The following is a 21951-nucleotide window of genomic DNA, read 5'->3' as shown; positions in this document are numbered from 1 at the left end:
TGCCACTCCCTACCGTACCACGCAGGAAGCCACCATGATGCTACAAATGTCTGTCCGACTTTTCAGCCTTTTATAATTACAAACTGTTCTTGTATTTACTTTTTGATCCAGGGTAATAGGTTCGATCCAGTTTGAACTAATGGAAGAAATTAAATGTTGGAAGTGCCTTTTATCTGAAGATCTGTCACTAATATCTTGCTAAGTATGGTCCTATCAGGACCCAAATTTTGAGCCTTTCGTGCCCAACACAAAATTCCCTTTTATATCCGATTCATGAAATTGAGGGTGCAATGCAAAACATTTCAGGCATGTGCCCTAAATTTTATGGGTCCATGTACCGTGCCCGAAACGCTTTTCGAGTGAAACGGAGTCTCCTTAATTTTTGTCCACACGAAAACTGAGCAAGAAAAACGCTGGCACTTAGGCAAATAAAGGCCCGTTTACACGTTAAAAGAGAAGGAACGGCTCGGTTAGAAACAAGTACCGGTTCCAGACGAAATCTCCTGTTTCTCCTGTGCCCGACAGAAAAAGGCACGGTACGTAAGAGCCCCTTGGAACGGGTACTAGACTGTTTACACGTTGTTTTCTTCGAGACCGGTAACGATAGAGCCCGCGATAATTAAAATAAAACTGCTTCCATTAGTTGTTCATATGCGCTTATACATACAGTAGACTGTGCGTATCTCCGACAATCATGGATGCAGGTTTACAAGCACTTTTCTGGTGTCTTCTAAAGAAGAGAACACGAAATTCACGTTTGACAGCGCGTGCGATTCGTCAAAGTTCTTCTGAGAAAATGTACCGAATTAGGAGAAAAACAAGCTTACGGTTCTCCTATTAACAGCTCTTGTATCGCACTTCACAGTCGAAAGGAGCTTCTGGCAAATTCCAAGAACAAGCGCTTGGTTTGATCTTACATCCAGCACTTACTATGACGATCAGTGGTATGCTAGCTTTCGAGTGTCGAAGAATACTTTCCAGTTTCTTCTTCCAACACGCATGTGACGTACGCTAAACAACAGGACGTGGAGCACCACGGGCTCATAAAAAACGTAACAGAACGGTACCGAAAAAAGGGCGAGCGTTTACACGTTGAAAAGAAAACAAAAATGTGGGTACGGAACCGTTTTTTATCGGTTCCGTTCCGAAAGGGGTCCATAACCGCCTATGGACCTTTTTAGGAACGGAACGGATACAACTGGAACGGGTCAAGTACCCGGTTTACACGTCGAATTTTGTCGGAGCCGTTCGTCTTTTTATCCGGGCCGTTCCAATTTTTTCGGTCGTGTAAACGGGCCTTAAGATAAGTCAACATTCAGGATCCCCTTTGGAGACAAAGACGCCAGTCCCTCCGACTGAAAATGTATTGGTATGCAGATTTTATGTGAGGAATAAGCTGAATACAACCAACTACCCTTAGCCCCTTATCTACAATGTACTTTTTCCTTCAGAAATTTAGAACCTATTTGAGAACCTAAATTTGAATAGCCTAAATTTGTCGCTAAATAGGGAAAATACAGGTTCTTAATGGCGGGTTTTTACTGCAGTGTATTCCCAACTGTAAAATCATCCTTGCTTCTTTCAGATATTTTATAGCTGATTAAAGACCCCATTAGATGCTCTATTAGGATCCTGCACCTCTATTATATCAGTTACGTTGGTCCTTGCCTCCAAAACTGAATTAGGCTAGGGTCGAAACGTACAGCTACTGCTGACCTGCAACCTTTCAAAAAAACAAAACAAACAAACAATCGAGCAAAATATTAACGGCAATCGTTGCGCTTGATAAGAACGGCCAGTCGACGTTTATCATAGACCCTGTGTCGCAATGATTGTTACCTCTTTAGCTTTTTTCCAATAACTATGTAGGATTGGAATCTACTCCCCTATACGATTAGAGCAAGAAACTTATTCAAATTTTTGTTATTACTTGAGCCATAATTCTTAAGTTTATGTTATATTACTTTTTAAAATTTTTTTTATTAGTCTCTTTTCGATGCGAAAGCGTTAAAGCGTTTATCAGTATACCGTATGAGTACTGCAGAAGTAGAAAACAAAAAACGGCGAAGAGGTTTGAAGAGTTGAAGAAGGCCGGCGTTCCACCCCACTGCACTGGAGCTTAAACCAATTAACTGAACTAGACAAAGCACATCTGTAAGGGAAAGGTTCTAGCATTTTTGTTAAACATGCAATGGCATGCAATGGAAATTGTTTTCAAAATTAAATTGCTCAGTTTTCGGCAAAATAATCCCACCTGTGTATTTTACAATGCAAAAATAAAGAACGCCCATGCAAGTTAGTAAAGTCTTTTGAGAAATGCACTCTATGCAAACAGTAACAATTTACTTCCAGTTGGCGGGGCCATGAAGAGGAACAATGTGTTATTCACAGGCCGGGGCCGCTCCTGGTTGCTCTATCACTCCATTATTCCGTCTCGGCTGAAATATTTCATGTCGTTGCTCTTTAATTCCAGCCCCCTCAAAAAGAGCATTATTCCAATATTCCAACTCGAAAATTTTCGTTATTCCATTATTCCACTCCAAAATAGGTCATAGTTATTCTTCTCCCATCACTACGCCCCAATGACTCATGTAGTCCGTGCACCCAAGTATTTCGGAATTAATTAGTCATCGCGCTTGTTGCTCCGGGGTCGTGTTTATTTTTAAACATACCAGACCGAAATAACTAAATTTGGGTTGTAATACTGTTACTGAAGAAAAAACAACAATAACAAGAAGAAGAGCTCCCCTTTTAATCCTGGCCAACATACAAATGTGGTATCTTGCGGTCTGTCTCATCGCCAGACTCTTTCGCATCACTTCTCAGGGGCGGTGCGGGAGGGGAGGGATAGGTAGTTTACATGCGGAAATGACCGAAAAATCAACGTTTTGTTCAACATTGTACCAGGGGCGGGGGAAGAAGGAAAAAAAAAAGGTAAAAAGTAGCAGCCTTGCCAACACTTTTGACCATGATTGTAGCTACGCTACATTAGGTGGCCATTACCCCATGGAATTAAATGTAATTGTTTATGTCCACTTTTTCAGTTATCCAAGTTACAGAAGTTACTGCAATGATTTGAGTTCATAGTATATTCCTGCCAGTTTTAGGTGGACTTAATGAAGTTGCTGTACTCAACCTTCTATTCTCACCTTCAACAGCCGGCAGTAATTTCCCTTTATTATCCTTATTCGGTTTATCAGTATTTTTCATAGGTCTTATCTGATCTTTACTGACTAATAAAGGCTTTAGCACAGTAAATTAAAATACCCGGGTTATGGTTTAAAATTCAGTCAAAACAATGGGTTAAAATATTGTGCACAAACACATACCTGATACACGTTAAGATACTTTTATTTCTTTTTTACTGAACCCCAATGGCAGATAAAAGAATGAAGATTATGTTGTTCATGTTTCGACACGATATCACTGACAGATAAATTTGTTGATCGTGAAGAGATTTAACATAATCTCTTAGTTTCCATTGCTCTTGGTGGAATTGATTTAATTTTTCTCCCTGGACCTGCTCGTTGTAGCAATTTCGGGCGAAACATAATGAAAAGAAAACTAAAATTTGCTGCACTTCAGCGTGAGGTAGCTTAGCACAGTACCACCAATCACCAAGCACCAAACAGGAGCCTACAAATGACGCTGATGTGGCAAATTTTAGCAATCCACTTTCTACTATAACATCTAATGACGTCTAAAATGGTTTGAAACACGCTTTGGGAGCTCTTTGCTTTTATATGCCCAGCATTGCTATTTTCCGCTTTGGCGCAATCGGGCCACGGACAGGACCCCCGTATTTTGTTCTATTTTTGGGCCCTTCGCTGGGGGTCTTATATATAAAGGGGTGTGGCGAGGCGAGGTTCTCAGCCATATAAGAAAGTAAGGCGGGCGGGCACCTCGATCTTCGAGCTTCAGAACTTCCGTTTGTTTCTTCTACAAGAGTTCGTCTAGTGAGAAAGTTCTCCAGCATAAATCATCTTCATTATCATCAGGGTTCCCCGTCTTGTTGCAAGAGGATTGCGTTGAATCGGAAAGGAGCTCTTCGCCGCAATGCAAGCTATCAAATGCGTGGTTGTAGGAGACGGGTAATATAAACGCGTTCCGATATGATTACCAGCTAAATCATCTGAAAAATTCTTCTCTTGATATTTCTTTCAAGTAGTCTACTTTATGCTCTTATTTAGCCTTTGTGAACTTCAGACGCTTTTATCTCCGAAGCTATGATGTTTGGAGGCCCTCTAATGGCGCTATATCGGTGTCCAATGCTATTAAAATTTCGCTAGCTACCGGCGTTGCCGTGCGCTCTTCCACTCATGGATCAAAAGAAACGTGTCCATACGTATTTGTGATGCTTATGTTCGTTAGTTTCAACTTCTAGAAGCATTTGAGCCCGTTAAAGATGTTATTATTGATTGGCATATACTTTTTCTTCTTTTAGTGCCGTTGGCAAGACTTGCTTGTTAATCAGCTACACTACAAATGCCTTTCCGGGGGAGTATATTCCAACGGTGTAAGTACAGCGTTGTTTGTTCATTTAGCAGTTATTTCATTATGATATTTTGTTTTCACAGATCAGTTATTAGTTGTTGGACGTACTGTTCAATTATTTGTTTGTAATTTCGTTGTCAACAACCACTGAAGCCGTAATGATCAAATTGTCTTACTCTTCTCCCTTCATCAGATTCGATAACTATTCAGCAAATGTAATGGTCGATGGAAAGCCCATAAATCTTGGATTGTGGGATACAGCGGGTATGTCTTGAGCTTTCTGTCGTTATGATTATTCTTAACTCGAAATTTGTGCAGTAAGATTGATTATAAAGGAATCTTTCAAGGTTTCTACCGGTATAACAAATTATCAATCACACAATCGGAATAATAATCTAACTCCAATACACGTCACATTTCGATACATTTACTGCTAACTGGATGCGAGGTCTGCATTATTGCAGGTTTTGTAAAGTAGTGTGATGTTTGAATAAATAATTTGTTGTGTCGGGCAAATCAATCATGCACCGGCATTTTAGAGCAAATTGACAACTTTAACAATATAAAAGACCATAACTATCGCTTTCTGTTAGTAATGTAATTTATTGGTTTTTTGCACTGTGGTCAAGAAATAGTGGAATTACTTTTAAGTTTTAATCTTGTTAGCTTGTACATTGTGTCTGGTGCGTGTTACTTTAATATGGGAACGTGATGTCATAAAATAGTATGTCTAGTGGATCTGTAGATAGTTCATGCCATTCTTGAGAAGACAGAACAATTGTTGACAGTGTAAAATTCCAACAGCAACATTTCAGTACTAACTGAATTTGTTACGTCTTACAGGTCAAGAAGACTATGACCGGTTACGTCCTCTGTCATATCCTCAGACAGTAAGTGTTAGCACCAAGAAAAATGGAAGCATTGTAAAACTTACTGTACCACCAAATATCAGACCTTTGTCATTCTTAGCCACGTTCTGATATAACAGTCTTAGTTTACCTTTGGATTATTCCAGAAAAAATCCACACCCCCACAATGGAAGGCATGCTGGAAAATCTCACGGGAGGTATGGTTAACGGGTCTGGAAATTCCGACGTGAGGGGGGCTCTGAACCTAAAAATACATCCTTGGCAGTAACTTTCAATTTCATCAATGTTTCAATCGCTTCAATCAATAAGTTTTCAAAAAATTGCTTTAGCTTTTCAAATTTTATTATTCTTTCAAACCACGGACCTCTTACCACATTTATTTTAAGTTCTATCCATAGGCTCGCCCTCGTTACTTTCGTAGAAGTGACGTGCAAGAAAAATCGCATAATTCATAAAAAGAGCGCTCAGTTCAAGTAAAGCATACAATGATTTTACCTTGAATTATACATTTTTCCAAGGTTAATGCTATTTCAGGGTTATTTACCACTAAACAGGCCGTACAACTACATTTTGTAAGCGTGGTTGCTCATGATTGTTAGGCGGCCATTTTGAAAGGCAAGTGTTGTGGCAAGTGGTACAGCGCATCATGTAATATCATGCTGAGTGTCCTTTTTCTTTCTTTCTCAGTCATTTTTTATCGACAAAGAAGAGAACCATTTATTCGAGAACATAGTTGGTTTTGAGCTTTATTATAGTACATATTGCTGTATATTTTGCCTGTTGTAGAAAAAAAGAGAAGTTCACTCAAATATGAGCTTATTTGCAAAAAGTGTAAGCCTGTTTAAGAAGATGTGAAAATGGAATCTTAACGTTCACGAGAAACACAGAGTTCACGGAAAATTGAGACTTATTTAATAAAAAGATCATCTGAGTGCCTAAAAGGATTCTTCCACATTGAGTGTAAAGTAAAATCACGGTGTCTAACAATTTTATGGAAATCCATATGGGTGGGGGGTCGTTGAACTTGGAAATCCTGAGTGGAGGGGCCTCAAGCAGTTTTGGAAATCCAGGTGGATGGTGGGGGGGGGGGGGGTCAAAAAACCGTGCCTTCCGTCGTGGGGGTTTGGATGTTTTCTGGAATAACCCATTTGTGGCCACAAGTTGGTATATGCACACTTAAGCCTGAGAAAACAGCCAACATTTGACAACGCTACCACTGGTTTCCCAGCCAAATGACACCTGAGAAACGAGTGCAGAAATTCCGTACCTATGACGTGTTACCACCCAGATCTGGGTAGTGCTCCTGATTGGTCATGGCGCGTGGGAAATTCCCAGATCTGGGTAGTGACGCATCATCGGTATAGAATGTCTGTGCTCGTTTTCAGACGTCATTGGCAGGGAAACCAGTGGTAGCGTTGCCAAATGTCAGCTGTTTTCTCATGCTATGTAAACTTCAGCATCAAAACCACTTGAAAATAGGTTTCCATCAATCAAATGCTACAGACATCAGCTACTGGCATTAGTTTTTTGGGTTAGTTTTTTTATTGTGCACAAGAGGAACATGTGAAGTAGGCTTGATTACCAGCCACTGTTCGGGAAATGAGCCCACAATCCTCCCTAGAAGAGACAGCAGGACACATGGGTTTGCTATTGTTGATTTCCACCAGTCAGATCGTTGCCTGTTCAAATCGAACAGGCAGCATAAATTTATTTTCCTGGAACAGATTTCAAATGGCGGATACAAAGGTTTTGTTTGATGTAGGGTGCAATCTTGTTATAGAGCGTTTAAGCTTAAAAACCTGAAATATTGCCAAAGAAAAGCGTTAGAGAAACTGGTAAATGGTAAGGATGATTTTGGTACTTCAACCAACTGGATCTGGATCATTAATCATTTTCCAGTCTGCACCAGTTGTTGTTGACAGGTAACGTGTAAGAGATGACTTTCAAGTCCATTCCTGTTGTAGTGGCTCTGTCAATTCCTAGCCTGCTCATTCCGCCTTCCCCGGGCATTTTTTGGGCATTTGTCATTTAAATCCCCATAGGGGGGCTTCTGAAAGAGTGCCAGCAAAGTGGGAAAACTGAATTCCGAGACCTGGTTCAGCTTGATCACTGTATTTTATAATACGCCATACAAAACTATGCGTTTTCAGAAAGGCTCATTGAACAGCGTACACAACGCACTAGATCTACTTAATAAAAATTTCTTAGCGCAATTTTATAATGCAGTCATGAACTGAGTTCTTAAAATCCCTCAAGACAGTTTAATCGTCTGTAAATACTAATCCCTTGAACCCCCTTCAATGTAAGGTATATTCTAATGCATGCAAACATCAGCATGGTAAGGTTTAAATATAAAGTAGCTATTAATTTGTATCAATCTCGCCTATGTGATGATCAGTTTTCAGCCACATATTAAAGTGGTAAGTAACTGCGGATCAATCACTTCCTCACTTAATTGGTGGGGGTAGGATCCGGTTCACTACAAAAGTTCAGGATTGACCTAAGGGATGTTTATCAACTCAGGTTTTATATTGTTATATTGGGGGTAATCAGAAAATCTAAAGTGAACAACATGTTACGAATGACTTTTAAAATCTGAAATATAATGTTGCTTTGACAATGCCCTACCCTCTGTCGACCTGTTTTAGCAAATGCCCCACTCTTGGTAAGGAAAAGGTAGAAAATGCCATGTAATTTCACTCCAAACTTCGCTGATGCAATATCAATGAAATTCCCCTTAATTAAATCAGTACGTGTTTCTGATGATTTTTTTGGCGAATACCAAAGTGATGAAGAGGGGAAAACTTATGTGTTTGGCGTTTAATGGCATTTCCCATTTCCGGTTTTTTCGTGAAGATGCATTAACAAAATTTCGAATTACGTCACAAACATGATCAGCCACTCATGCGTCCAGCTGTCTCTTCTCAACAAAGGCTGAAAGAAAGGTGGAAATTGGGCCTACACTCCAAGGGGAGGGAAGATGCCTGCGGCAAAAGCCCTACTGTTCCGTTTTCTACGTTCTCTGACAGTGTCTAAAATCCCATTGGGTAAAAGTGCCTGGACGGAGTTAGTCTGTTACCTCAATGGATTATTTGTCAGTCAACGGCAATTTGAGTTTTAAAAACAAAACACATTTGCGGTGCATTTTCAGCAAGAGATGACAATGGCAAAAGAACTGTTTGAATCATGCATGCAAGAACTTTTGAAAGAGCTTTGCTCAAAGAGATTTTCTTTAAAGGCACATTGCACAGCCAAAAGCATTGCACCATCTTTTTCTTGGTAAAGATCTCTTAGCAGTATTACCACATAGGTTCGGAAAAAGTTTTATTTTCTTGTTGTTTTTCCATTGATTGGGGTGTGAAGATCAGAACCCGGCTTTGCAAGTATGGTTTTTATTTCCTACATTGCAGATTAAGCAGTGGAGGTAACTTGTACAGAAATTTCAGCATGTGACTTGAAAACAAACCTGGAATGTTTGAAAGAAATACCAATAAAATTATGACATGGTTCAAGTGTCATTTAAAGTGTAGATGGACAAAAGATTTAAGAATTCATTTAGGTCACCACCACACAAATATTGCAGCGTCTTTAGTTGACGAAGCCGGTTTCTTGACAGTACAGAAGTAATTGTGTTCCTCATGTTTGCCAATCGCCACTTATTTAAAATTGTATCGTTTGCTTTATGAACTATAAACCAAATACATAATTATTTTTCCAATTGGGTCTGATTTTGGTTTCATGTCATTAGGCAATCAATTATTTTTTTGACAGTTGATGCAGCATTTGCAAGTATGTAAAGTGGGAGAATTAATGGAAAACCAGGGTCTCCACTGCTGGTGCCTCCTCTCTCCCTACTCCACTCGTTCACACGCGTGTCCCTGCTATGCAGGCTAGTTTCAACTGTTACCTTGAGGGAAATATATCTCCTAAAGAAATTTGTGGTAAACTAATATGTTCACTTTGTTCTCTTTTCAGGATGTTTTCCTAATATGTTTCTCCTTAATAAGTCCAGCTTCATATGAAAATGTTCGAGCAAAGGTAAAGATGTTGTCTTCATATCATCTTATGTAGATATAAGGTTGTTAAACCTCTATCTTAAAAAAATGCTTTTGACTAAAAATCGGTTTCATTCAGTGGGTGGCAAGATGATGGTGATTGGTTTTAGGGCCTGTGGTCAAAACATAGCAGGCAATCAGAAAATTATCACAGTCATGGACAACTACATGTATGTAGCTATTCAGCTCCAGGGATCTCTCTTGAAAAGGTTCTTTAGCCATTCTAAAAAGTTTTAGGCTTCAAAGAGGGCAAAGAAAAACTAGTGCTAAACAGCATCCAAGATCAAATCCTGTCACAACAACGCACCTACAGAAACATAAAACCACAGGAAATACGTGTAATAACTCAATATTCATGAGACATACCAGCTTCATGACCTCTGAATTCAAGAATCAAAGGCAAAAATAAGATTTGTTCAGTATAAGTTTATGGTACCCCATACACTGGGATGCATAATCTACGCACTAGAAAGAAAAGAAGGAAACCTCTGTTGTTCAAGCAAATGCCAAGGTCATGTTTTACACTATCACAAGCTTATGAGTCACGTCTGACCTGTCAACACTATTTCAAACTAATGACTTTCCGTATCCAATGGGAAGGCTTGCATAAGATCCTGGATCTTTTCCTTCAATAAGGGCTTGTAAGAATATTTTTCTTGCTCGGTACAGAGTAAAGTGATTTTAAAAATGTCTCTCTCTCAATTGCTTGATGGAAATAAGTCGCAAGCACTGGCATTTTGAGACATGAAACATGAGCCACAGAAATTTTGGTCAGCCGAAACTACTGTTTGAAATTTATGCAAGTTTATTCCCATACAAGATTAGCAGAGTGAATCACAGATGCCCCTTCTCCTATTTTTTCTCAGGGGAGGGGGTGGCTGTACACGGGCTAAGAAACCTAAAGAAAACAAGACTAATGTCATACAAACGAACTAGCATTCAGAGACAAAATAATTTTAGCCTGTTGTTCTTAAAATAGTATTTTGTTTCTTATTTAGTGGTACCCTGAAGTCAGTCACCACTGTCCAAGTACACCGATCATCTTAGTTGGAACCAAGCTTGATTTACGTGATGACAAGGAAACAATCGATAAACTAAAAGACAAGAAGCTTTCACCTATAACCTATCCACAAGGCTTGAATATGGCCAAAGAAATTGGTGCAGTTAAATACCTCGAATGTTCAGCTCTTACACAGAAGGGACTGAAAACAGTTTTTGATGAAGCAATCCGAGCAGTTCTATGCCCTCAGCCAAAAGCCAAGAAGAAGAAATCTTTTTGTCTGTTGTTATAAATTTAATGTTGTAAAGGGATATGAGACTGTAACACACTCTTTGCGGATTTATTCTGGTTTGATCTGTCAATTCCTTTAGTAATTTGTGTGGGAAAACATTAGACTGGTCTCCTATTGGTAAGTATAGAAAAAAAACACTAGACAATGCCCATTTGGGTCATTTGCACATTACTTCACTGTAGGTTGGTGTGCTTGGCGTACATACTGACATCCTGTTACCAGTATGGTGTTGGAATTTTTTAAAGGCCTATTTCCATTGGTATTTTTTCTATGAATGTTGCTGTGAAATCCACTGCAATGTCATAACAATTTTGTTGTGATCGAAAAAATTTGCATTCTACAGTTACCATACAGGACATCTGATACAATAAAGTACTTATTGTCCAAGATACCCAAGATAGATTCTTTAATACCTTCAAGAAGAAATTTGAAGAAAAAATGCATCAAATTTCATAAAGTTTTGAGACAGCAGTGATTTTGTAGGGATAAATCACTGAGATGTTGTCATTAGTTTACACAAGTAATGTGATTTATGCACCACAAATTGCAGAAAAATTGCAACAAAAATCACACTAAAACTCACCCAGGTAAATGGGCTCTTAGTTTGTTTCAGTTTTTTAAGATAGTCAGCAAGAGGATGTTGTTTTATGAGATAAAATTGAGCGGAACTGAACAATGTAAAACACAGTTTACCTAATTGTTTACAAAATTAATATTTTTTCTTTATTTTAAGTTTAAAGGCAGGCCAGTCTTTCTCTTTTATAATAGAGGAAAACCTCCCTAATACAAACACCAAAGGGACAGAACCACTAAGTGTCAACATGACAGAGGTGTTTTTACCAATGTAAGAATCGTTGGAAGCTTGGTGTCTCTGGGACCAAGACAGCTGTCTTGTACTAAAGAGGTTTCCATAAGGAGAGGTTGGACTGTATTTTACCTGATTGTTCATCTCTAAGTAATTTCTTTGTCAAGTTTTCTGTACCCATGCACACCAACCTTTTTTGTGATTCCTTCTTGTTTTCACCTTGTTTTATGGTAAACCAGAATTCTGCTATCCCAAGACCTCATGGAGGTATGGACTAATAATACCTTTATTTTATGAATCAGAGATAGTCTGTAGGGAGTGGTTACCTAAAGTATAGTGATAGGGGATGCAAGTACAGCCAACTTACCATGAGCATTGTATTGATTCTCAAGATTCCCAAAAATGAAATTCTGAAAAAAAGTTAAATTTAATTCTGTACAATACAGGAAAAAGTAACCAAAAAACACACACACAAACAAGTAGTATGACTTACCTGCATTTGGATTGTCATAAGGTTTGAGCTTTTATTTTTCTCAGTTTTTGTATGGAATATTTTTTTTCTGTTCTTGCTGAGCACTCACGTCCTTACATTGACTTTGCAATCTTAAAAGGAATAGCAAACAGTGAATATTCTGCTGATATAGCATGAAAACCTAACCCCTAAGTTTTACAGACTGTTGCATCTTCTTGTCTATAGGATATGAAAACGCCTTCCAGCCTTTCTAGTGAATAGAGAGGTATAACAATGTGATGGAGAGATGGGATAGCAGTGTTCTCACTTGCATATTTTATGTATTTTGTAGACACAGGTGCAAGAGATTTAAGATTAACTATAAAAGAAAATTAATTTTGTATTTGTGAGTGTATTTTAGTGCTGCTGTGTGAAAGCCAGATAAAAAAAAGTTGATATGCATTAATTTTATGTAATGCAAGAGAATGTGGCTGGATCCCATGAATACATGCAAGCAGTGCTTGCATAAAGTGACCAAAAAATGCATGTCATGTCCCAATGAACTGGGCCCAGTTCCTGAAAGGCTGATTAGCGCTAATCCGGGATTAAAATTTTGTTCCGTTTTATGTAGTTTGCTTTCCTATGTGTTTCTTCGAATAACATTTTGTGTTATCGTTACTGTATCTCAGAGAAAAGGCTCAGCAGTATTTTGTAAGCTCAAGTTGCATGTTCTTAGACAAGAAACTTTGCTTAAAGGTAAGCTTAATCCTGGGTTAAACTTAATCATCTTTCAAGGAACCAGGCCCTGATGGCTTTCAGACAGACACTGGCCTTTTTGGTGTTCATCATTTCTCCTAGCAATTTTTGTGTCAGGTTTTCAGTGAGCATTTGAAGCTCTTTCAGTGGACATCATAAAGGGGTTGTTTTTTTGGTGTTGAGGAAACTATTTTTAGTTAGCTTTTGTGTTTTAGCACTTGCAGCTAGAGAATTTCTAGCACCTTCTCAATGTTGTGTATAATGTCATTTTCTTGGTTGTGCCATCCCAGGCACCAAGAAACTACCATACGAGACAGCTCGATGTGCTGAGGGTTGTTTCGTTTAGTAGCTGACCTTTACTTCCAGGGCCTGTCCACTTGTAAGATTCTCAACCGTACCTAAAAATTGACATGCTAACTAATGAAAAATATTATTTTGAGGGCTCAATATCGTTTTCCCTCCATTGCACTAAGTAATGTGGCTCTCAGAAATGAAATATCTGGCTATTTTTTTCTCACTGGTAAAAAAAAGAAAATTCTGGAAAGCAACTTTTTAAAATATGTTGGCTTTTGCGCAGGTAGAACCATTTGAAATAGATATAGTCTCCAAGCTTTCGTACTGAACAAAATTGGATCAAGAGCCTTTTTGATTCATGTTCAGAGGTGCTAATAAATTATCTAATTTTAAAGTTTTCACTTTGTATATATGACGTGTTTGATTGCAATGAGATAGTGTTTGTTTAGATTATTATAAGCAATATTACACCTATTGGTCGAATCTAATAGGTGTCAGTAATTATAGTTTATAACCATTTTCCATCTACCCCTGTGACCTCTTGTGAAATCTATGGTATATTTCTAATATTATCTTCAAAGTTTTGGCCTTAATTATGTAATAAAAAGATCATGAGATCATCCTTTTAGTTTGTTTTTTTTTATTTTATTGCTCTGTCTCTTGAAACCTTACATCAAAATAGACTCTTTGAAGGAACGCCTTTGGGACTACAATCCTTGTCAAAAATCTTGAAACACTTGTGTGCGTTTCCCCTTCCCCAATGTTGATTTGGGCATTACAGCGGTCTCAGTACTTCAAAATACGCGTGGCTCAACATTGGGGAGGGAGAGGGCACATTACGGTGAGAACAAAAGTGTGAGGAGTAAATCTCAAGAATTTTCTAGAAAATTCAAGAAAAGCGGTGTCTGTTTCAACTATTTGTGACGAGTATTGTAGCCTTGAGTATTTATCTCAGATTTATGCCTACCGTAACCCTTTAACACCCAACATCACCAACATCAATGATCTCCTGACAATGCCCATACATAGTCGACGACAAATGGGTATAGAATTAATACAATGAATGCTTTGATCTTTTATCAAACCCTCTCCATTAATCTCTAAGGAAATGTATGGAGATCCGTCTGGAGAATTTGTATGTGGATATTGGGGCTTAAAAGGTTACGCGGTAATAGTTAAAGAAAAATGACGGGGTGCAATGAACAAATCTTGAACAAACTATTCGGACAATTTTGACCCCCCCCCCCCCCCCCCCCCTTCAACCTTCTCCCGCTCCCTACCTAGAAAAACTCAAGGATGAGAAAATGGCGCCTGGCATGGCTTCATCCTTGAGTTTGGGGGAAGGAGGGGTTTCAGGTTTGCGATTAAATTATATTATTCTTATCCAAGATTTTAGGTGTCTGCCCTAGAGCACCTCAGAGAGCTTGCTTGCAGACTGCGTTGTCCCTCGTTGCCCCTTGCTCGGTAGTGTTTGCTCCTTAGCCTTCCCTCCTTGTGCTAAGTCTATGGTAGGAAGGGCGCCCGGGAGGGTGCCACTCCCAGGGTTGTTATGGTTACGCGTTTCGGTACTCTCAGCTGCAGTTCTTGCCCCCACGAAGCCCAGTCGCTACGCGTTCTCGGCTCGGTCAAATCTGGACCCTACCGTGAGCTGTGACGTCACCCAGAGAATATTGCGTACCTTTTCCCAGACATCGGGCGGGCAACGGGGCAAGAGAGAACGCAAGGGAGACAATAGGCTGGGCTCCACCAACCTTTCGGCACCTAAACGCCAAAAGAAGACAAAAATAGAGTGCTTAAGAGTGACGTCATTAAATAAAAATTAAATTTGTGAAACTGTTAAATTTGTACATGTCGGGAGGAACAACATCGAAAAGCGTGATTGCCAAAGAAAAAAGCATTTCGGGGCAAATTGTCTCCCGGATGACTCCATACAAAATCTTTTTAAATTTTAATCGTTCATAACTGTATGAATAAAGCAAAAGTCACTTGTAGATATTTCACTGACGACAAGCACCAGTTAGGCTGGGGCGGGCGGAGCTCTATAAGCCTTCCATGGACTTTGATCTTTTGTTTTCCCAAATGAAGATCTCAGTGGAATTTCCCCCTTTTATCACAAATTGTGAGTACATATGCACTGGAATAAGACGAAATTTGAATGAAACAGTTCTCTAACACCGGTATTACCACACGAACTACAGTTGGGAAAACAAAACATGCTACGTAGATCCTTTGTATCTTTTGTGTTTTGTCACGCGTCCCCGCCCTATACAGGAGTGGGCGTGAAATTTGAAAAAGGTAAGCGTGGGAAGAAAATTAAAAGCGCCGAAGGCGCTCCACCGTAGTGGGGCAGGAGCGCGTGACGAACCCCTAAGAACGTCTGCGTAGGAGGCTACTACACACTAGACTCGGGGTCCGGAGGCAAACTCCCAGAAACCTTTTTTAAGGGTCCTGGAAATGACATTTCCGCTTAGCGCAAGGCATTTTCAGTAAATAAATGCAAAGGAAAATGCTGTGAGGGGGCAGGGAAGATTTTCGCTCCACTATAATTTTTCTTGCTGTCTATTTATGGAATAATAAAAGGAAACTAACACAAAGACACCAATATGATGCAAAAAAATTATAAAATATCCCGATATAATGGAAATAAAAAAAATACAAGATTTCAGCTGTACGCACGGGTGTATGGACGCTACGCTCGCGCTCCTTCTATAGCGGAGTCGATTCGTTGTGACAAGGAAGCTATGGAATAAGGAAAATGTGCTGAGGAGGGGTTAACACTCCTCCTCCGTTCTCATTTCGCAAGGAAACGCGTGGAACTATCTTTTGGTAAAATCAGAGTAATCAGCAATAAAAGAAATGAAGAACATGAAAGTAAAGCGAGTTCTCGTCGATCTATCTCGCCTCTTTGTGTCGTACTGTAGGGAGGCTGGGGAGAAAGAAAAAGAAGGCGCGCGGGGCACAATGGGAAGGGGAAAGAGAGAAGATTCCTCTTCCCATCGTCTCCCGCGCTCTTTCTATGGATACCCAGTGGGAGCCTCTGCGTTGGAAAGAGAGTTACTATGCATTCCACTTAGGCCCCTCGTCGTCGATTTTTGTTCTGGAATTTTCCTATCACCCGCATGAATCCGCTCAAGTTCTTGTATATGTCCTTCCGACAGCAACCTTAAAAACCAACCGTCCTTGTTTCTTATTCTATTCTTTATTCTATTTAGCCTGATTAAGCATGTTATGCTATTATCCTCTTTCTTTCAAGCATACTACTAGTGCTCAACAGTTTAAAAGGTTTCTACATGCTCACTATTGGCCTCTGTGCAGGCGTCCCCTTCCCCTTGGGAAAAATAGGGGATATTTTATTTTTGAGGGGAGGTGGCGTCCGTATACGGTTGTTAGCTCACTGTAAGACCAGGCTAAGTTTCTATATAGGCCACCTCAGTTACACCTTTAGCCTATTCTTATTACGCACACCCTTTACTTCCTTTATATATATCTTTTTACGTCAAATTTTAATTTTAAACATTGTGGGGTAGAAAGTCAATTGGGCTCCTGACCTGTTTTCATCGCCTGTCACCATGCTGTTGTCTGTCTGTCTGTCATGCTGTATGTATTTTTTTCTTGACAAATATTAATGAACTAACTTAATTCAAATACATTTTTGATTTTTCTAACAGATAGGAATTTTTTTGTTGTTTTTGCTTTTCGTTAAAATATTTTTCTTTAGGTATTCATTTATTTTATTTTTTGTTTATCTATAATCTATCTTTTGCCAGAAATAAACCAATAGTTGGTGTCATTTATTCTTTTCCTTGTTGTTATAAAAAAAACTGCTATGGGGCGTAGGGTAGTCAAGCGAAGGAACGTTACGTGGCGAGCTGCTGACGCCGGGTGATACCAGAGCGTGTTCCAGTTAGAAATCGCTATAAGAGCCTTTAACGCTTTCGAAGCTGGCCTTACATCTCTTGTCAGAAATAGATCCCCCTAACTTCGGGACATTTTTCAGGCGCGGATGATTACTTTCTTGGCTCAATTGAAAACGACGAAAAACAAACAAAGTGGGGTGGAAGCTGGAATGGAACCACTCTAAAATGACCACAAAAGAAAACAAGAAATAAGTTTTTTCGTATCAATAGTATAGCCTGCGTAGCTAGCGTTCCGATCGCGAGTTTTTGCGGGAAAGTTGGAGCTTGAGAAAGAAAAAAAAATGGAAGAAGGGGGCTGGGGTAGTTTATTCAGAAATGATTTATTTTGATTTCAGACGAACAGACTTAGTTTCATTATGTTGTTTGAAATGTGACTTTAGATATAATATAGATCTTTTTTTATCAATACAAGTCGAAATTCGGAATGACGACTTCCCTAAAGCCAGCAAACGGATTCAAATACGCAGCGATGTTTTCAAAATAAGTTTGCACATAAATAAAGATACTAGATTTCGCAATTCAAGTGAATTTATTTCTGGCTAGCTACGCCACTTCCGTACTAATCCGGATTTGCTGGTTTTTAAATTGACATCAATAATATTCAGCGTGCATATTAAAAGTGTGCATAATGTTTGTCCCTTTCTGTCTCCATCTTTAAATATTCCAGTCAAAATTAGACGAGAACGCAAATGGAAATATTTTGCGTGAAAGATTTGTTGTTTTCCAAAACTAGGGAAGAACTGGAGTGATTTTTCGTCAAGCTCAAAACTATTGTTTTGGTGATCATCATCAAACCATATATGGTGTTTGTTTTTTCAGATTTTGACGTCAAACGGAAGCCAAACAAAACAATGAAGGGATGGTCGGATTAGCGTCCATCAATGACGTAGAAGCCTCAATTTAGTAAAGTAAGGGGCTTCCCTTGCTCAAATATGATTGGTTACGGGTGAAGATTATTGTCTTCTTTCTTAGTTGATTGGTTTCTATTGGTTGCTGATGACGTCGTTGTCTATCTTAGTGACCAATCAGAGACAAGATTTTCAAGAGTGGCACAAAGGGAAGAAAATATACTTAGAGTTGTCTTCGCATCTTTTGCTTATTGCGACCATCTTCTGATCCGTAGCAAATAGTATAGTTTCCTTTTTTCTACATTTTATAAAAAAATAAGCGAACACAGTCCAATGGATCTCGAAGTTCAGTTTGCAGTTAACTTCTTAATCGGCTACCTAGTGAACAAGCTCCCAAGACGCAGAGTGCAGCTTTTTCATGAAGAGCTTGTTAAAAGACTGACGAAGAAATTCGAAGGCCATTGGTACCCCGAAAAACCGTGTAAAGGAAGTGGATATCGTTGCCTCCTTATTACTGATAGCTTAGATCCTGTGCTTAGTTCTGCTGCAAAGGAAAGTGGGCTTAACGTGAAAGATGTAAAGGCCAATTTACCAGAAAAACTTTGTTTATGGATTGACCCGCAAGAAGTCTCTTTCAGAATCGGTGAGTTCAGTGATGATTTAAAGGACGTATAAAGTAGTGCTGTGCAGTAAAGCAATTAGTTTCTCAGTAGTTAGTCGTCAATATTTTCTTTGTTTTTTTTCGTTTTGCTATTCGAGAATGCCCTACAAGCGATCGATCGAACAATACGGCCGAGTGAATGTAAGTTTAATCATCACGTACGCTTTCGCTGCCTGCGTAAGCAGACATCACACACGTCCCAACTCGATTTGCTTGGTTGGCATATTTTTCGAAAGTCATTTATTTTCTTCTTACTAAATCTGAGACCCTGGTAGGAAGTAAATTTCAGTTTTAGTGGGTAATCCATGTTTTCTTTTGTTTAGCCTAACTTCCACTCTCTTCCTTCCGAAGACCATCTGTATCGGGAAATGTCTCGAAGGTTGTGTATGAATATCTAATGTCTCCTTTATTTGTCCTCTCGTCAGGTGAACAAGGGGCTGTAAAGACGATATACAAGGCAGAAAAGAAACCTGAAGAAATTTGCGAAGAAACCGCTCGTTGGGTCAACCTTCTAAATGGCCACAACAGTGGAGTATCGAACAATATCAGTCCTGTTCCATTTCGATCTCAGAGTCCTCCTAGATTAATGGCCGACCGTTCTTCTCCAGTGTTCTCGTCCTCATCAAGTTCTTCATCTTCATGTTCTTCTTACAACTCTCCATTTACGTACAGTAGCTGGAGCGCAGCTGACGAATCTTCCCTCTACAAATACCGTGCGAAGAGAGCTTCTCCTACGCCATTATCAGCGAACGCGAAAGAGTTCATCTACCGTTCATCGAGGGAAAGCTTCCCTCTTGGCGCACCGCAAGGCAAGAGTGGGCTGGAAACCACTAGAGGTGCCTTACTTTCTTCTTCATTTCTTGACTGGCTTAATTACAGTGAATTTGGAAATTTCAATACGGCAGCCCAGTTACCGATATTGGCTTGAAAAATGTTAAATGTTGAGTTAACTACGCCGGACATTTAAACAATGTTCCATGTCCAAATTTGTATGAATAAAAATAGGAAAAAGATGTTGTGAAAGTTATCACAGAAAAATTGTAAATTTTTATCAAAGTAAGTTACAGTATTTCTCCAACGGATGTACATTTGTACAAAAAAGCGTTTTGTTCATAAATGAAAAGTGTATAGTGTTTCTTATCAGAGATGTAAGAGGTATTTTGTTCTTGTTTCAAAGAAAGTAAAAAAAAATATTGCCAAAATGGCCTTGAATTTATTATGGATTGTATTTAAGAATTTTTGAAGAGAGATAAAATAAAGTTTGCATACAAGTGAAACATGTTGATGTTGTTTTCATTTCGCAGTCTAAATAAAACTTTGATGACTATGTTACTTCCTCTCACAGCATTAGCACCACTGCCATTTTAAAATTACCATTATTAGGAAGTAGCTGTTTCTTTGAGGTGTTCCTTTCACAAGGAGTGACGAGACATGTATTATACTGATGTATTTTGAACATTCAACTGGGAAAAAGATGACCTTTGCTAACAATATGCTTTGTCAAACATGGTTTGCAATGTTTCAACACACACACACACACACACACACAAAATCATGGTGTCATTTGAACATCCAAAAGGGAACTAAATGAGATATATAACAGATGGTATGTGCTGAGTATGACACTTAAATGTGTACCACTTGACGAAATTTAAATGGGTGGGTGGGATTTTAAAGGGTCCTTTATTCCAATTTTGTCCAAGATTGCAGCAGCCATACAGTGGAGGTTTTTATTATCTTTTCATCGGATAAAGTAGAGTGGGTTTAACTTTGCACTTATTCTTGCACGTGAGGCTTAAACAAATGTGAAACGTTGCCTTTGTTTTCCAGTAGTCTGGCGAAACATCCCTGCGGGGGCCATTATATCCTGTTGTAGACAACTAGATTACATAATTTTTTTTACACCCCATTATAATGAATGACAGTTGTGTCATGTTTAGTTTTTCATAAGAAATACTTGAATTTCAGATGCTGTTTGTATGTCCTTATTTTTCCAAAAATAAGTTACAGTTTTCTTTGTCCTTCATTCCAACTGTTTAGAGGCTGATTAAAGAATGCAATAATAATGTTCATGATGAGTGTCACATGTTTGTCTTAGAAGTTTATGAATATTGTAAGTTACTAAATAAAAATCCCATTTTGACACCTTGCCCCAGTTGTACAAAAGATGGATAATACTATCTCCATCTGGTGGATAGTGCAATAGGTTTTCCTAATACTTATCTGCAGCATAGTGATTTATCTGGTACATAGCACTATCCAACATCTTAACCACCCTGGGCCAGCCTATAACATGGGGTACTGGTAACAATTGACAAGAGCTGTATTAGACTTGTATAATAAAATTACTATTAGTTGAAAACTAAACTGGTACGTATAGATGGTCAGTAGGAAGCTCAGTCAATTTCCATTTCCTACAGTGGCAGATCCAGGGGAGGGGCCCTGGAGGTCCGGCCCCCTCTCTCTTATTTTTAGACCAAACTGAGGCCCAAAGGGCCAAAAATATTGTCTGGAATTTTAACATAAAACCTGATGGCAGTATCAGTGCTAGAAGGCCAGATATTTGCCTAGTAGCCAGAAGGTTGGTCAGCTGACTGTTGCAAACACAGGATGGGTGTCTATTAGATACTGAAGTTGACAAGTACCAGGATCTAGATATGGTTAATGAGTCTATTCCTGGCATTGAGATAGTAGAGCATGAGCGTGAATAAAGGCAGCCAAAAAATAAAAATAAATAAAAAGAGAGAGAATTAACACAATCCCCCTCTTGCTTTTTTTTTTGTCTTTGCTCCACTACTTGAAGGCCTAGAACAGGCTAGGTATGGGTTTAATTCTGTATGGGAAAAAAAATGAATCAAGGTCATAAAATAAGGTCTAGCCTATTCCAAGCTTTCAAATTATGGGGATGTTGCAAAGAGATGTGTGTGAGCAGGAAAAAATGCGAGGCTGGAGCAGGCTTCTGAAATACTGGTGTCTTGTCTTTAACCCTGTCTGTGCCATAGATGCAGTAAGCTTTTGTTTCACAAATCCTCTTTGCATAAATTCATGTTTCGTCACAAAGGAGTCCTTCTTTCACAGTCCATGCTTTAATTATAAATCCATCCTTAGAAATCCATGTTTTCTTCTTCCTTTTACAATTACACCAATTCACTTCACCCTGCTCTCACCAGCGTCCCCCGGGACGAGGTTGCCGCCTGGGGCCCGTTTCTCGAAAGTCCCGGTGGTAACTTTTCGGGTGCGAAAAGCTGTTTTATGGTTTGCCGTGGTTACAGGCAATAATTTTGCAAATGATAATATGGCGATGAAACTATTAGTTAACAAAGCAGAGTTGACCGGTTTGTGAGTGAGGAACTGTTCTACCGTTCAACTGGTTTCGATTTCAAGAGTTGCCTTCAGACCCGAAAAGTTATTTCGAGAAACGGGCGCCTGGTTCTTTTTCTGTTTAGCCGTAGAAATGGCAGGACACAACAGCTCCGATTCTTGTAGCAAAAGCAATGTTGAAAAAAAAA

At 39.1% G+C, this 21951-nt stretch overlaps 2 protein-coding genes across 2 annotated transcripts; both read left to right on the top strand.

The window, feature by feature from the left end:
* Positions 1 to 3865: 3865 nt before the first annotated feature.
* On the top strand, positions 3866 to 13636 carry LOC140942368 (ras-related C3 botulinum toxin substrate 1). Its single transcript, XM_073391322.1, has 6 exons — positions 3866 to 4091; positions 4445 to 4516; positions 4688 to 4758; positions 5338 to 5384; positions 9339 to 9401; positions 10417 to 13636. Exons 1-6 carry the CDS (start codon positions 4057 to 4059, stop codon positions 10708 to 10710), a joined length of 582 nt encoding a protein of 193 aa, XP_073247423.1. The 5' UTR covers positions 3866 to 4056; the 3' UTR covers positions 10711 to 13636.
* Positions 13637 to 18017: 4381 nt separating this feature from the next.
* Positions 18018 to 19719, top strand: LOC140940485 (protein Tob2-like). The gene is made up of 2 exons (XM_073389460.1): positions 18018 to 18424; positions 18868 to 19719. Exons 1-2 carry the CDS (start codon positions 18115 to 18117, stop codon positions 19368 to 19370), a joined length of 813 nt encoding a protein of 270 aa, XP_073245561.1. The 5' UTR covers positions 18018 to 18114; the 3' UTR covers positions 19371 to 19719.
* Positions 19720 to 21951: the final 2232 nt, after the last annotated feature.

The sequence above is a fragment of the Porites lutea genome, chromosome 6 (genome assembly GCF_958299795.1).
Source record: "Porites lutea chromosome 6, jaPorLute2.1, whole genome shotgun sequence".
NCBI classification, from domain to species: domain Eukaryota; kingdom Metazoa; phylum Cnidaria; class Anthozoa; order Scleractinia; family Poritidae; genus Porites; species Porites lutea.
Note: the sequence above shows the minus strand (reverse complement) of the source record. Positions and strands in the feature narration are given on the sequence as shown.

Bases quoted from the DNA above. Each gene is read 5' to 3' on its own strand.
- LOC140942368 (XM_073391322.1), top strand. From the start codon at position 4,057: ATGCAAGCTATCAAATGCGTGGTTGTAGGAGACGG. The intron at 4,759-5,337 runs GTATGTCTTGAG...TACGTCTTACAG, and splicing joins TGGATTGTGGGATACAGCGG to GTCAAGAAGACTATGACCGG. The intron at 5,385-9,338 runs GTAAGTGTTAGC...TTCTCTTTTCAG, and splicing joins CTCTGTCATATCCTCAGACA to GATGTTTTCCTAATATGTTT.
- LOC140940485 (XM_073389460.1), top strand. From the start codon at position 18,115: ATGGATCTCGAAGTTCAGTTTGCAGTTAACTTCTTAATCGGCTACCTA. The intron at 18,425-18,867 runs GTGAGTTCAGTG...TCCTCTCGTCAG, and splicing joins AGAAGTCTCTTTCAGAATCG to GTGAACAAGGGGCTGTAAAG.